Consider the following 15,657-nt stretch of genomic DNA (forward strand, 5'->3'; position numbering starts at 1 on the left):
TTATTTACTGTACACCAAGAAAAAACTGCACAGACAAACCATTAAGAGTTCTTGTGAGGAGACAAGCTGTTAGTACCAAAAGCACCTATCCAAAACCTCACAAAAGCCCGACAGAAATGTACAGCTGCATAAAACAGCTGCAGTGTAACTAAATAAAGAGCCCCACTGGGAAGGGTCAAATGATAAAAATGTCAACGGAAAATAACTTGGAAGGGAAAAAGCAACAAACCATACAAAAGGTCATGGTGACCACCAACGCAACTTTAAAAGGTATTCTGAACAACAAATGGAACAAATTAAACAGTTAATAAATAAAATGGCCTCTAGTTTCTGGACGTGTATTTAGCTCTGCTGACGCTAAAATTTGGATCCACCGTTGCTACGTAATGGACGCCCTTCAAACATCGACTAAAGCAACCTTTCACTAATTGTCTACTGTAAGGAAATGTGACTGATGATCTGTGGTCATAATTTATATTGCGAGTCCACTGGGTTGGAAACAAAAGAGCTTGAAATTGGATGTAATTACAAAGACTTCAGGAAATAACATGCAGTGAAATTGGATGATGATCTTTGTGGTATTTTATTCCAGTGAAAATACTTCTACAAATATAATGAGTTAAATGATTTTCAATAGTTCATTTATGTGATTTTTATTTTTTTTAAATTGAAGTTATAATTGTATGGAAAGACCCAGGTGTAGGCAAGAGAGATGCAGTTCAATAATAAGGATTTATAGGAAAATGCAAAAAAAAAAAAAAAAAAATCGGAGGAAGTTACTCAGGAGAAACAGGAACCATGGGGGTACAGCAATAAAATCCAGCAAACTGTGACATGAAAACAGACATAACAACGCTGAGGATAAGTGATTACGGGAATGATTCGCAGGTGAGATAATTATCTGAATGCACAACAGCTGTGAGACAAGCCTGAGGATAGAAGAGGCTTATATTCATAATGACTGCGAAGGGATCTGCAGCAAAGAACCAAACAAGAGCCACAGAAACTGAGTAACTTCGCAGACACAAGACTGAAACTTCAAAAAGTCACAACATGGCACAAATATAAAAAGCAACACTTTAACACAAAACAGGTGCATATTTAAAGGACAGTAACAGGAAAAGTAATGAGCGCACACTAAACGTTTGCAAAGAGAACAAAAAAGAACAATTGCTTTGGTGCAAACTACCAACTAAAGCATTGACATTAGTAATTTTAGACACGCTCTCTAGAAAATATGAAGGGCTTTTAAAAATCTGCATTTAGTTGCCAAGCAACTAAAATTTTAACTGTTATTTGAGCTACATTTGGAAATGACCTCAAAGCACAGATTTAAAGGGGCATACTTAGAGATGCCACACAATGAAAATGAAAAGCTGGGAATTAAAAAAAAAAAAAGAAAAAAAAAGGTATTTGGCAAATATATGTTTCTGTTTGTGGCTAACCTAAAATAAAAATATAGTAATATGTGGGTTTTAGTTTGATTAAATGTCAAAGTGATTGAAAAAATAAATAAATAAAACACAGTGTATGTGTTTTCAACGGTTCAACTTCTCGTCTGGTGAGTACCTTTAAATAAAAACACCGGGGAAAAAAAGAAGCGTTTGTTTGAAAAGCATTTTAATTACAGTTCTTAAGAAACAAAAGCATGACCACAGTTCAAAGTTCCAACTGGTTGAAAAAGTACAAAAATCTGTGCTGTCGAAACTTCAAAACTACAAAATTGGCTGAAAGCAATGTCGCATATTGACGTTTTATTGACGGAAGATCTAACATTACGTTGAAACATCGGCAACTAACAAGGAACAAATAAAACAGTGATGCGTATAACAGCAATCGAGTGATTGGGACGCAAATGTGAAAATGTTCTTCATGCTGAAATGAGGGTGAAGAGTGAGGATTGGCTGAGCTGCATTTGCGACATAATTATGATGAAGTGCATCGAATTGCCTACAGTTCAACCTTACTCTCCAAAAGAAAAAAAAGAAAAAAGTTCCAAATAATACAGAGTGGTTTTCATTAGAACTAAACTGGAATAAAATATGCAGTCAAATAGATGAACTTTAGTGACACAATTTGTTTTCTGTCTAAATACAAATTACTTCTATAAACAATTTGTCTTTCACTGAACCCATTTTTTTTTTCATTTGAAAGCTTATAGACATAAAATCCTTTAATTTTTTTTGCAAAATAACCGCTGGCATTAAAAAAAGGAAGCTCCGAGTTGTATCAAAAGCCAATATATATACATATAAATATCTACAAAACAATCCATCAAGGAAAGTCTGCCTGTTACGTGGAATCTGTTTCAAAAGAACTAAACTACATTTCCCAGCATGCTGTCCATTAGGTGACATTCAAACATGACACACCTCACTCAATTCAACCATGACAATATTAGAAATGCTCGGGATCTACTCTAATGTAATTGTTTGAGGACTGGAACAAAGATAGGAGAAATGGAAGCAACGTACTAAAATATATATATATTTTTTTCCTGCTTACAGAATTAGACACACAAAATGACCAACACAAGGAAGAATGGGGGAAAGAGGAGACAGAAGTCTGAATTATGAAGGAAAAGAAAAGACAGATTGTGACTCTTTTCTCAGTTTGCTGTCCTGAAAGCACAAAAAGATGTAAAGCGTAGTTTGGGAAATGAAAAATCTAAGGGTGTTAAAGCGATGAACTGGGTAGAAGAAAATGGTTCAATAATTTTCTGTCGGTGTGTCTTTACAGGCCTCCGTTCGGGCGGGACCCTTTTTGTTAAAAAACAACCAAAACTTTTGCTTTCTGCCATGTGGTCTTACTGAATAACTTTGGGTCTTTGTCTTTGGTTTGCTTCCTTCCCCAAATGCTGTAGTCTCTTTGTTCCAGTCCGCTTTCCCTTCATCTTGTAGAATCTTACCAGGGGCCTTTGACAGGCGGGCCCTTGGGGCTGTAGTCCACTTGATGGCTCATACAGTCTGCAGGATTACAGCGGCCTTCCTTTCCTTTGGTTCCAGGCTGTCCAGGAGAGCCTGGTATCCCAGGAACACCCTGCTGGCCAACAGGTCCAGGAGGTCCCATTTTACCATAACCTGGAGGGCCTGGAATGCCTAACAGCGGAGAAAAAAAATGACAAGAAACATCCTCAGTAACTGTCTTTAAACCTGGAACAACACTGAAATAGAAAATAACCTGTCAAATGACCATAACGTAATTTGATTTCAACTTTTCAGTGGACACACAGTGTCTTTAAATAGCATTCCATGTTATTTAAAACATCTTGATTATGTTCCACATAATCAAGAACGTGAATGACTTTGAATTGGATTTCATGTAGTATACCAACACAAAGTAACACATAGCTGTGAAATGGACGAATTACTGATTTGGAAAAATTTGCTACAAAAAATACAATATGAAAGATGTGGCATGTTGTTTCCATTCAGCGCTACTTAATCCTATGTGCATAGATAAAACACATAGATAAAACCCAGCCCGACCAAGTGCTATAGGAGGCCATTTTATTAACAAACAAAGTCTGCATGTGTGTCATCTGGCTGTGTTAATCACACACACACACACACACACACCCACACAGCAAGGGTCTGTAAGAGACACTAGTGAGCAGGTGGCATCACAAAGACCAAGGAACACACCAAACAGCCCCATGCTGTTTATCTTTGGTGGAAAGAGGGGAACTGGTGGGAGTTCACTGAAATATGAAAGTTGATAAAAAGGTCAAAGCTACAGGTGAAAAACTGAGAGGATTTAAAAGACGTTAGACGGGATGCAGCACCATCCAGATTTTTATTTGTAGAAAACAGAGACACATGCATCATGTTCCTTTCTGTAGACGTTCATTTTTGCCTGTTGAGTGGTTATACGTTATGTTCCACATATTGTGTTGGAAGTGACCTTCGCCCAGATGGGCCTCGTCATTTCTTTTCTTTTCACATCTGCGAACAAATCGGAGACCACTAAAAGATGCTTCAAAAGGCTAGTTATTATTATTACACTTATAATTGTGCCAAATTAATAAATATAACAGTTGTTTTTTGTTGTTTGTTTTTTACTTCCTCAAGTTAAACGAGTTCATTTACGATAGGAGCAGAAACACAGGGAAACATTCATGACAAGAAATTGTAATCGTCAGTAAAAAGAATACGAGACAAAAAATATGTACAAATCTGTTGTTATTGTTGCGCTACTTCTGTTTGCCAGCGGACGGAAATAATAACTCGAGCCATTTGAAGTGTTTTTCCACTTCCGTGAGAGCGCGTTTGCTTTTTCAACTCAAAATTTATCAAACGGCTCCATGTGAAGTGATTGCAGCTGCCAGTCCTCCAATTTAGCCGACACTATCTGAACCCGTGATGATTAAGGATTCTTGGATGTGCTGATATGACCTGTACGAGTGAACGTGGTTAATTGTAATTAGAACGATAATTCAAAAAATATATTTCAATCACATTGCCAGTTTTTTGTTTTTTCTTAAATCATCAATCAATGCAAATGCTTTAATTAGTGGAAATAACTCAAATTGAGCTAATTCTGTGCGCAACATCTGGCGCTGGTTGGACCTGCTTGCAAACTACTGTGGAAATCTAGCAGGGAATTGATTGCTGCCAAGTCTTAAATGTACCACTTTACTAAAAGTTAGCTTGGCCTAAATTTATTTATTTATTTATTTTTTCAAAGAACCAGTTGGATGCATCACCTGGTGCTCCAGGTGGTCCCACGTCTCCCATCTCTCCAACACCCTTGTCACCCTTTACTCCTGACGGTCCTCGTGGTCCTACGGGATGAGAGACGCATATTCTAACGCTTGGAAGACGAAGGTTTATTCATATTATTTAGCATAATCTTGAAATAATAAAAAAAAGAAAACCCATTCACCGGGGAGTCCTTGTCCTCCCGGGCGACCCTGCCTGCCGAACTGTCCTGGGACTCCTGGAGGACCTTGAGGTCCGGGAGTGCCTGGAACACCATCTTTTCCTGGGGGCCCTGGTCGGCCGGGTGATGCCACCATTTCTACTGGCATCTGCATGCGAGACATGTAGTAGCCCATCCTCTCTAAGAAGAGGGAGAAGAAATGGGGAGGCAAAAAAATAATAATAATTCAACAAAGACAGACAAACTTGCATTTCAAAGAATTCACAGAACTAGTTTCAACAAAAGACTTGATTTATAAACAACGCTATGACTTAGGAAACGGTTCACTATGCACAGAAAGCGTCCAGACATCTGCATGGGCTTGGGAACGCTCTCACCATCGAAGATCTTGATAACCTGTTGCCGAATGAAGTTTTTGATGTCGTCATAATTAACGAATGCCTATTAAAAGAGCAGAATAAGAAAGTTTTAGTGGCTAAAAAACAAACAAACAAACAGGAAACATTAATGAAGGAGATGAGTAGAAAATGTATTGTTTAAAAAAAAACAATACATAGAATACATTACATATTGAGTATAGAAAAGATCTATGGTTGATTAAAGTTGAAATTCAGTTAAAAAAAATAATTTTAAAAAAGAGGAATGAAAGTGAATCTCACATCGTTTCCTGGAGACCCAGGGGCACCCGGAGGTCCCGGTAGTCCATCAGAGCCCGGGCTTCCTCTTTCCCCTCTAGGGCCGACCGGTCCCATCATGGGTTGGGCGTCCTTGCCGAGATATCCTCCTCCGCCTGGGGGCCCCGGTCTACCTCGCTCGCCCGGAGAGCCCCGCTGTCCAGGGGCCCCCGGCTCTCCCTGTAATTCAACACACATAACTTAAAGATAAGAGTTTACAGAGAGAGAGAAAACAAAGTGTACTGTATGTCTTCCTAAGACATATTCTGAAGTGCTTGAGAGAAATATATGATGTATTTTATTGCCTATTTTAGGAAAAAAAAGAGTTTGCTATACTGCAAAATGGCATGAACATAAGAACCTATGCTTAAGTATAGCATGGGCTTTTCCTTAAATTTTGGCAATCAAAGTGTAGTCTTTATTAGCACCTTCACAATAAATGCATCTATTGTTGCAGTGGCAAATTCAACATGGAAACGTTGAAAAGGTGAATCAATTTAAAAAATTCATTCAGAGAAAATTGTACAACAAAACAAAATAAAAACTTTTTTCTGTCCTACTGTTACAAATGTAGAGACAAGGAGAATATCAAGTCCTGCAGGGATTTAAACCAGAACCGTTGAGGTTGTGTGATGTCATTTCTTTCCTTTTCCAAAAGAAAATGAGAATCTTGATTGATTTCAAACTAAATGTTTGAAATCACAGCGACATTAGAATCATTGATTTATTTATTACTACTACACAAATGAGATTAATAATTTTACCTACAATGTGATCTAATTTTCTCCTCTTTTTTTTTTTTTTTTAGCCAGTTCAAATGTCATTTTCAAAATAACATTCATTAAGATTTTGCTATTTTAAGACGCGAGCCTTTTCTTAACGACAGCTCCGCTCCTGCGTCTTCCATGGCGTCCCACACAGCAGCGGGCTCGCCATTCAGGCCGTGTAAACACCCTCAAAAACAGCCCCGCTACATTAGCGACAGTGATTTATCGAGGACAAAGCGGCCCATAATGGACGTGTAATGTTTACACGTCACCGGCAGACGAGCGCTTCCTGAAATAGAGACGAGCGAGAAGAACGGAGGATCCCGCTCTTGTCTTTCTGCGCCGCTAAAACCCTGACAATGCTGTCCTGTCAGCGTGACAAATAGCCTCATCTAGCATCTCCCCTCATGCTTAATAGCATTATCCCAGAGGCTGAAGAATAACTCTATCACTGTGCCCACCTACTGTAAGCCACTGTCAGCGCAGAGATCCAACACACTCCCGGGCCAAACGGCTGGGGGAGTCTGTCGGGTTTCTCAAACGGCTGCCCGTCTGATGAGGAGTGAAGTGAGGCGAGGAGGACGGAGGTCGACTCCGGTGGGGATAGGGTTAGTGAACTGATGACTGTGTGGGTGCTGAGCGGGCAGAAACGGCAGAGAACAAACGCTTTCGGGAGCATCGTGTGCCAACAGAAGCCTCCCGGGCCGTGGCACAGCGGAAAAGAGCAAACTCTTGCCTATTCCAGATAGTCTGAGGACGTAATGGATGGCTGACGCTCTGCTTGATAACACACACGAACACACACACACACACACACACATTGTATTAAGACATCACCACGCCAAGCTGAGTCATCCCTTACCTTTTGACCTGGCTGTCCGCTGTCCCCCTGCAGGCCTGGTGTTCCCTGCCACAAGAAGAAACCAGGATACAGGGTTGGATTCTTTTTCTTTCTTTTTTACTTATAACTTGAAAAGTGTGACACAAATTTTTTGCAAGTTTTTTGAAGTACGTTTTTTTTATTTTTTAACTCATTTCCAAATAGAGAAACGTTACATTTGTGCCATTCTTTGCAAAACTCTTCATGCTCAATCACAATGGATAGAGTATCTCCACATGGAAATTTCTCTGACGTCTTTTGCAACTTCTAACAGGTTTTTCTTCTCAGTTACCCGCCCTTTTGTTGTTGTTGTTGTTTTTTTTTCCAGCTCCATCCTCATAGCACTACGCTGCCACCATCTCATTTCACCGAGTGGATGGTGGCAGGATTTTCCCCCCGTCATCCAAAAAAAATTCAATTTTGGTCTCATTTGACTCAACCCTTTTGCCCAGTGCCTGCTTAACTTGCGGCAAAGTTTAAACAGGAATTCTCCACACATTTTTTTCAAAAATTGGACTTTTTTTATGTTTTTATATATATATATATTTTCACCGAGAAGTAAAACCTGCTAGAAGCTGCAAAAGACCTCAGAGAAATTTCTATTTGGAGATACTGTCTGAGGAATTTTGCAAAGAATGGCACCAATCATTTTCTTTTATTTCTGTCTTTCAGAAAAATACTGTGTCGTATTCTACCAATAGTTGTCCAATTGAAAGACTCTCCTTCCTCCTATGTTTGTCCACCTCTCTACTACTCCTTCAGAGTTATTATGGACCTTTTATAAAGCAGCTGGATGTTATGATAAAGATAATAATACAATTACATTTAAGTTCGTTCTTTTAAAAAGAGTGAACCCGATAATATCGCTGTCATGGCCGATAACCAATACTTACTGATTTTTACAGGGCTGAAACAAATCGGAGTAATTGTGACGATTCAATTATTGAAATATTTGACAGATAATTTGGAAATCAATCAATCATTAACTGGAGTTTACAAAATAAACGAAATGGTTGGACGAACATAATCAAAGCAGTTCCGCAAAAGTTTAATTTATCGGACCGAAGTAGTAAAAAAACTGACTAATTGATAGCGATATATTTTGCATCCCTGCTATTTAATAATTGGGTAAATCCTAAAGGCAGTCGGTTGCAATGGATTTTATTCACACGGTTCACACACGAGCGTGTATCACAAACCAAACTTTCCGTTTTTTGTACAGAAAAAACTGAAAAGAAAATCTAGATCGGGCAACACTTTCCATCATATGTCACTGAAAATAAAATACACTGAAGTTTGCAACTGTTATGTGACAGAGTATGGAAAGATTGCAAATAAATTTTTATTATATTTCATTGAATTATGAAATATGTTACACTTTAGGAAACCCACTCAGCTTGATGCCACTTACATCTTTACCAGCAGCACCGTCGCTGCCAGGCTCTCCCTGAAAACCAACACGAAAAGAGTGAAACACGTTGAAGTCGGACACGTCGACTTTGCTTGCAGGTGAACACATTCAGAGAAGAACCAACCATCAGTCCTGGATGCCCTGGTGGTCCCGTAGGTCCAACTAACCCCGGGAGGCCTCTCTCCCCAGAGGGACCCTTGTCTCCTTGTATCCCCTAGAAGGGAAGATATCACTTATCTATTTAGTGTCTACAGAGAATTTCAGATGATTCTGGGATCATTCTGAATCAGAAGAATTAAAACAATGCTGCATAGGGATGCACTGAAATAGGAATCAGTGCATAAAGATGCACTGATTCCAGCGAGAAAGTCCTAGGCTTCAAATCCCAGTCTTTCTGCATAGAGTTTGCATGTTCTCTATGTGTATGTGTCAGTTTTCTCCAGGTACTCTGTCCAAAAACATGACTGTAATCTTTGTTTGTCCACGTTTTCTGTAGCCCCGCTGACCTGTTCAGGGTATTTTGCCCAATGAATGCTGGAGAAAGACACCAGCTGATCACCTGCTAGTGACTCTGCAAGTTTATGCAGGTGTGGTGGATTTATTTTTTCTCTCTTCTAATTTAGAACGGTTTAGTAACTTGGTTTTCTTTTTCCTTAATTTTCCTCATGACAAACATGTGGAATTACAGTAACGTTCGAGATGTACTCTTACCACTCCTGATGGGCCAGGAGGCCCCGGAGGTCCCGCTGGCCCTGTGGGACCCTGACGATGAAAGAAAACAAATTATTCAGGTTTGACATGCTAAAGAAAAATATAAATAAAGATTAAGGAATATTTTAAAGAGAGGGATGTTTACGATCTGGCCTGGAGGACCCGGTCGACCCTGAAGTCCTGGGGTTCCCTGGTCCCCCTGCAGAGACCACAGAGTAAACTTTGGATTATATTTTGAGTTTGTCTGAATAGTTTTATATGTAGTTATTATTTAGCAAGTTGCAGAGAACCATCAACAAGACTCTGGTGTAATCATGGCTGAATGTTTGACCACTTCTCTTGGTAAAGTAAGTAAAGTTCCTTTCAATTATTTGGTTTCAGCAAAGAGCTTTAACATTTAGACTCACAACCATGATTTTCATAACAATGTGAGCAAAAGTGCAAAGGACTCAATTCCTGTGAAGCTCAAACCTTTTGTAGGTTTGGCGGCCGAAATGATTCGGCCATTTGAAAGTGGTATTCCACAAACGTTAAACAAAGTTGGGAAGGACATTGCACTAATTTAATGCCAGTTTGCTTTATTCCATTAGAGAATAATGTAACGAGGGTCGTTGTTTGGCATCATTTAAGCTCTACATCACCATAAACCCTAGAGGGTTCTTGACACACATAAAAAAAAATATGTAGAATCAAAAATTCAAGTGTGTACTCTGGGAATTAAGCTTTAAGCATAAAAGAACCCAATTCTTGCTTTGTATATATTTTTTGTGTGTAATTATGTCACCCTAGAAAGAGAATGGATCACATTTATCAGTACAGGCCGCAAATTAACAACATTAACAACAACGATGAGTATACGCAACCCTTCCATTGCAATTAAAGTTTCCTGTTGTTGCGAAATGGTGGAGAACAAAAGTACTCACGTCATGTCCTGGCCTGCCGGGTGGTCCTTGCGGGCCTGCAGGGCCGACATCTCCCTGTTGGGATGCGCTACATTTTAAAATGACAACTGGATACTCAACAGGGGTAAGCAGTAAAACTTCTTTGATCATAATCGAGCATGATGCGCAAGAAACCGGCTGTAAGCGAAGACAGTCACGGTACGATAATAAGGTAAGGGGTTTGTTGACTGACCTTCTGTCCAGGAAAGCCTACATGTCCTGTTTTCCCTTTGAATCCCTGAGGAAGAGACATCAAGGAGAATGAGGCAGGAGGCACAGTAAAAAAAACAACAAAAAAAAAACAGAAGTTGGTGCTGCTGGAGAAGGAGGAAGATCGTGTTTGAAATTTCAAACACCTGCTCAGAGCGAGAACACAAACTGAAATGCAGCGACGAAAAGAGAGCTGTAAGAAAAAAAGAAGATTTTTTAGAGAAGACAAGTGGAAGCTGTGCGAGGCTCAGCTCGAGTGCGTTTCCCTCCTGGGTCAGTGTGTTCGGCAGAAACGCGGCGAGCACCGTGTAATGCATTTGTAAACAAGGCCACGAAAACGGGCGTTATTGTCCATCGTGATGTGTAGTGTCTGTTTTCCTGCCACTGCCCGTCGCTTGGACTCCGAAAAGATCAAATTTGGTTTCGTCTGACCAAAGCATTTTCATCCACATGATTGCTGCGCCCTTTATGTCGCTTATGGCAAACTACAAATGGAACCTCTTATTTTATTTTTATTTTTTTTTAAAAGACTGCTTTTCCACTCTTCCAAATTTTGAAAACTACTTATAGTTTATACTTGTACTGCAGCACTACGTTCACCTACCGCATAAAGTGCTTGGTCATTTTTGGCTCTGACATGACAAGAGCAAAATAGTTCAAGGGTGTGCAGACTTTTAAAAGTCACTGTTTTTGAATAAACATATCTTTTTTTTAGTTTGTATGTTGTCGTTTTTTGTTTGTTTTTGTTTTATAATGGATGGAAAGAAAATCTAGAAATTCTGGCAGAGTAAATGATACAGGTGATACTCACTGGGATTCCTCGAGGTCCCGCTGGGCCTGGGGGGCCCGCCTCGCCCTGATAATGATGAGAAAAAAAGGGAACACACTCTGTTTCAGAATTATTAACAATACAGATGCAGGTTTTTGCAGCGGGATCATCCGCGTGATTTTTGGCGGTGCGACGTACCCGCAGTCCTGGTTTCCCATCTTTTCCGTCTATTCCCTCAATACCGGGAGGCCCCTTTTTAATATAGCATATATATTAGTAAAAGTTCCAAACATCTGCGACAAAGATTGCTTTGTGCATGCAGGGGGGCGGGGGAATAAAGAAAGTAAATAACAGTTTTACCATCAGGCCTGGAGATCCTGGTGAGCCAGGCGGCCCAGTTGGTCCCTGGGAACCTGTGGAACCGTCGTTACCCTTTGGAAATGCAGCATATATTGTCTCACATGATCATTTTCAACATACAAATACAATTAGCTTGTTTTTTTTTTCAATCTGTACTCACTTTTTCTCCTTTGAGCCCAGAAATGCCTTCTCTGCCAGGTTTGCCGGCTGGACCAGGAGGCCCCTTTAATTACACAAAGTACTGACAGTTCCTACCATTGTTGAAATAACCATAAAAAATACAAAAGATCTTTTTAGAAAGTTTACATACTGGTGGTCCTGGAAAGCCCGGCTGTCCTTGGAAACCCTTAAATAAATAAATAATAATAATGATAATAATAATAATAATAATAATAATAATAATAATAATAATAATAATAATAATAAAACGAATTTAAAAAGTGGCCATTATATTTATTTATTTTTTTCATTTTCAAAATGACCATTTTACAGACATGGAAACACCCCTGGAAAAAATGCATGAAAATCTTTAAAATAAAGTAGGACACTTTTTATACATAACACTTTGATTTTAGAACATTTATTCAGTGTTGAAACATATTAGGGAATGCTCTACTTTAAGAAAACGCTCAATTACTGGCTCTCCCTGCCACAGATAATTTGTACAAACACTTTTGACACGAGTTTCCGCCGTACATGACATGACATGCATTTCTTATGTATGTATGCATTTCCATACATTCATCTTTGGTTTGGAATCAGAGCGACCCAGTGGGTTTGTTTGCAGCTCCAGTGTCCCATTTTATATTACCAGATAATCTACGCGAATGCGATAGCAGGAAGACTTTTCTTTCAATCTGGGGTTTTATTAGTGTCTAATAATAAATATTATGGAGTCTCGCTGACCTGAAGATGTCACTTTCTGCTGCGGCTCGTTTACGGTGCCGCTTTAGAGATTTGTTTGCACTGAATTCACTCGTCTGCCTTCACACATATGGACTTCAGTGACATCCCATTCTTAATAAATACATAATAACTATGACTTTACTATCATGACAGTTTTAACTGTTCTGGGTAGGCACTTGCTAAGGTGTAGGAGTATGTTTATAGAAATGGTACCCATTATTCCAAAACTACATTAGTGAGGTCAGACACTGAGAAGGCCTCTTTTTTCTCCACTCTAATTTATTCCAAAATTGTTTCATCAGGTAAAAATCGGTACTTCTGCCAGGAAAGTTAGGTTTTCTTCACACAGAACTTCCAGATTCAAGTCTTTATGGATCTTGCTTTGTTCGTGAACAAATAACAAATAAGGGCTATCTAAAAACTGTTTCCACAAAGGTAGCACAAAGTTCTCCACAAAGTCTTTGTGCTGCAGAATTAAGAAATATTTCATAGGAACTAATGACCCAAGCCCAAATGTGATTGTTTTAGGGCTTTTTACACATTTTGACCAGGGATGCCAAGCAAATGTGTGTGTGTGTGTGTGCCTGCATGTATCATACCTGGTCACCTTTGGAACCAACAGGCCCTGCTGGTCCTGTGTCTCCTTTAATGCCCTGCAAACATTGAACATTAAAGTAGTTTTTTTTTTCTTAACAAATACTTACAAAAAAACATACATAAAACTCATTTAAGATAAAAAAAAAAAACACTGACTGGAGAGCCAGCCTGTCCTTGATACCCAGGGCTACCAGGAGGACCCTGCAAAATGAAAGGAAACGTAAGAACATTTATGTAAGAACATGGGCCTCAAGTAAATCTGTATCATAATGACAGCGCAACCACTTACTGATTCTCCTTTCTGTCCAGCACCTCCTGGGCTTCCACGCTCACCCTTCAGTCCCTGACAAAACATGCAAAAAAAAAGAAGAAAAAAACGAGAGAGAGCAGTGAATGAGTGTGGTCCCTTGTGTCATTGGAACCTGTCTAAAAATTGACAGGGGCCTGTCAGTTCTTTAATAATGAGGCAGCAACCTACGGGCAACCCAGGTGGCCCCATAGTTCCAGGATAACCAGGCGTCCCTGGAGGGCCCTGAAGGAAAGATCATGCGATCAATCAAACAGGGAAACCAATTATTTCTACTGTATGTTATCCTTCCAGGGAAAGCTGCCTGTCAGGAATGTACCTGCTCGCCCTTCATTCCTGGGAGGCCGGCCGACCCTCGTTCACCCTGCTGACCCTGAGGGTGACAGCGGAGGGAACAGATCAGAACACAGTAGAGGTATAGTGCTTTGTGAAAGTACAAGCATTTTAATTACCATGGGCAACGGGGGAGAGGGGCAGTGAGGCTGATACACTGTGATGGCAAGCCACACAAGGTAAGATCCACACCGTACCACTCGCTTGTGTCACTTTAGTTTACTTTACTCTACTTTATGTTTGAGGTTTCATTAGTTTTCATTTTTTGAGTCTAGCTTCTTGAGTTGACCTCTTTCAGTTAAACACCTGCTTGGTCCCTGACATACACAAACAGGAAGTAAGCAGTGAATTGAAAAATTTAATCGAACTGAATAGTGAGTCTAAAGAAGAAAAAAAAAAAAAGCATAATATTTTTTTTAAAAAGTGGAAAAATAAAAATATAGAGAGAAATATATTCATTCCCTTCTGATACCTCTGAATAAAATCAAGTGAAACCTTCCTATAAAATAGTGCTTCAAAATAAAAGACTGCAATTTAATGAATACTTAAATATTGAAATACAAACATACATACATCTTGCAAAAAGTATTTAAGTTAATATATAAACTTTTATTGATTAAAAACAATAATCCTTTCATGAGGATATTTATGTATTTATTTAATAGAATTCTAATTAATAATTGTGTTAATTCATTTTTAAAATTTTGAATCAAGCTGCTCTCCATAACATATGCCCTAATGTCACCGTTTTGCTCTTTGTGGAAAAAGTTCTGGGTGGCAGAAAATAACAGCACATCGTCCTCACCACACCATCCTAATGGCACAAAGTGGTGGAGGTGGTATCATGATATGGGATAGCAGCTCTCGCAAAATAAATATTGGCAAAGTAACGTGAAACCCATGCATCATTTTGTTTCACTTTGTAATTTTTTCACTTACTGATGTTCATCATAAAAGCCCAGAAAAAAAAAATAAGCTAATGTTTGTTTTTGTAACACAACGGAGCGTTATGGGAAAGGAAAGTCTCTACTTAAGTAGGGGAAATGAAAAAAAAAAAGCCAATAGCAAAGAGAAAGAAAAAGCTTACTTGTCGGATTGTAGTCTTTTTTTTCCTTTGGTCTTTCACTCTGTGAAGCAGCAGGATGGTGATGCCGACTCATAAAACTCTGCTGTTTTGGTGTAGTAAACCGTTTTCTATCTTTAGACATTACTGAATCTCTGAACTCGTGTTTCTAATTGCAGCTTCGGCTGCTGCAGCCCAACACTTACTTTTTAATAAAACACAAATACACGCGTGGCATAGTCTAAACGACAAAAATGTGTGTATGAAAGGAAGCTGTGTTAAAAGTTGCCTGTCATAGTGCGGTAAATGAACATCAAGCAAAATTTGAGTGTAAATATTGATACACATGTAGGTGTGAGCAGTTGCCTGGCAACAGCCTAACGACTGTAAGCAAAGGCAGATGAGGAGATGAGACCGGATTAACTGACATTTTAATTTTTTAGAGTAGGTAGAAGCTGCTGCAAATAAACTGCTGTATGATTCTCTAAATTTCTTCTAAAAATAACATTTTATGAGCAAAACATTTCTACTACATGAGGTGAGATATTAGAGAGTATGTCATGGTTTGGAAGTTTTAGAAAACTTTTCTGGAAAACCAGCTCATACACAGTACCAGTACGGCTATGCTGCAAATGGATTTTACTCAGTGATGACGTGGCTCGAGCATTTGGCACTGCCATTCTCTTCAAACAATAAATCAACATGAGAAGAACGGGGGCTCTAGGTCCAGCTTTTACACGCTTAAATCTCTTAGATGGTGGAAACAGTTGAATGAAAATCATGAAAGTTGTCAGCCATCATTGCTTTGCTTCACAATGACCTCGCATACAAGAATACTGCAGCCGAT

The 15,657-nt window shown here is 39.2% G+C and overlaps 1 protein-coding gene across 4 annotated transcripts in view; it reads right to left on the reverse strand.

Moving 5' to 3' along the window:
• Positions 1–1,603: 1,603 nt before the first annotated feature.
• The window catches only part of col16a1 (collagen type XVI alpha 1 chain), an 84,212-nt gene continuing 70,158 nt past the window's right edge, over positions 1,604–15,657 (reverse strand). For all 4 annotated transcript variants that reach the window (XM_023345466.1, XM_023345467.1, XM_014470886.2 and 1 more), the window contains 22 exons: positions 13,734–13,787; positions 13,586–13,639; positions 13,397–13,450; positions 13,264–13,308; positions 13,110–13,163; positions 11,915–11,950; positions 11,765–11,827; positions 11,605–11,676; positions 11,443–11,496; positions 11,287–11,331; positions 10,459–10,503; positions 10,248–10,301; positions 9,470–9,523; positions 9,325–9,375; positions 8,738–8,827; positions 8,614–8,649; positions 7,185–7,229; positions 5,541–5,735; positions 5,259–5,322; positions 4,885–5,061; positions 4,706–4,783; positions 1,604–3,098 (listed from right to left, as the gene is read on the reverse strand). In XM_023345466.1, coding sequence (XP_023201234.1) covers positions 2,905–3,098; positions 4,706–4,783; positions 4,885–5,061; positions 5,259–5,322; positions 5,541–5,735; positions 7,185–7,229; positions 8,614–8,649; positions 8,738–8,827; positions 9,325–9,375; positions 9,470–9,523; positions 10,248–10,301; positions 10,459–10,503; positions 11,287–11,331; positions 11,443–11,496; positions 11,605–11,676; positions 11,765–11,827; positions 11,915–11,950; positions 13,110–13,163; positions 13,264–13,308; positions 13,397–13,450; positions 13,586–13,639; positions 13,734–13,787 — 1,614 coding nt within the window. In that variant the 3' untranslated portion in view covers positions 1,604–2,904. The remainder of the gene's footprint in view (positions 3,099–4,705; positions 4,784–4,884; positions 5,062–5,258; positions 5,323–5,540; positions 5,736–7,184; positions 7,230–8,613; positions 8,650–8,737; positions 8,828–9,324; positions 9,376–9,469; positions 9,524–10,247; positions 10,302–10,458; positions 10,504–11,286; positions 11,332–11,442; positions 11,497–11,604; positions 11,677–11,764; positions 11,828–11,914; positions 11,951–13,109; positions 13,164–13,263; positions 13,309–13,396; positions 13,451–13,585; positions 13,640–13,733; positions 13,788–15,657) is intronic.

This window comes from Xiphophorus maculatus, chromosome 13, assembly GCF_002775205.1.
Source record: "Xiphophorus maculatus strain JP 163 A chromosome 13, X_maculatus-5.0-male, whole genome shotgun sequence".
Lineage (NCBI taxonomy): Eukaryota > Metazoa > Chordata > Actinopteri > Cyprinodontiformes > Poeciliidae > Xiphophorus > Xiphophorus maculatus.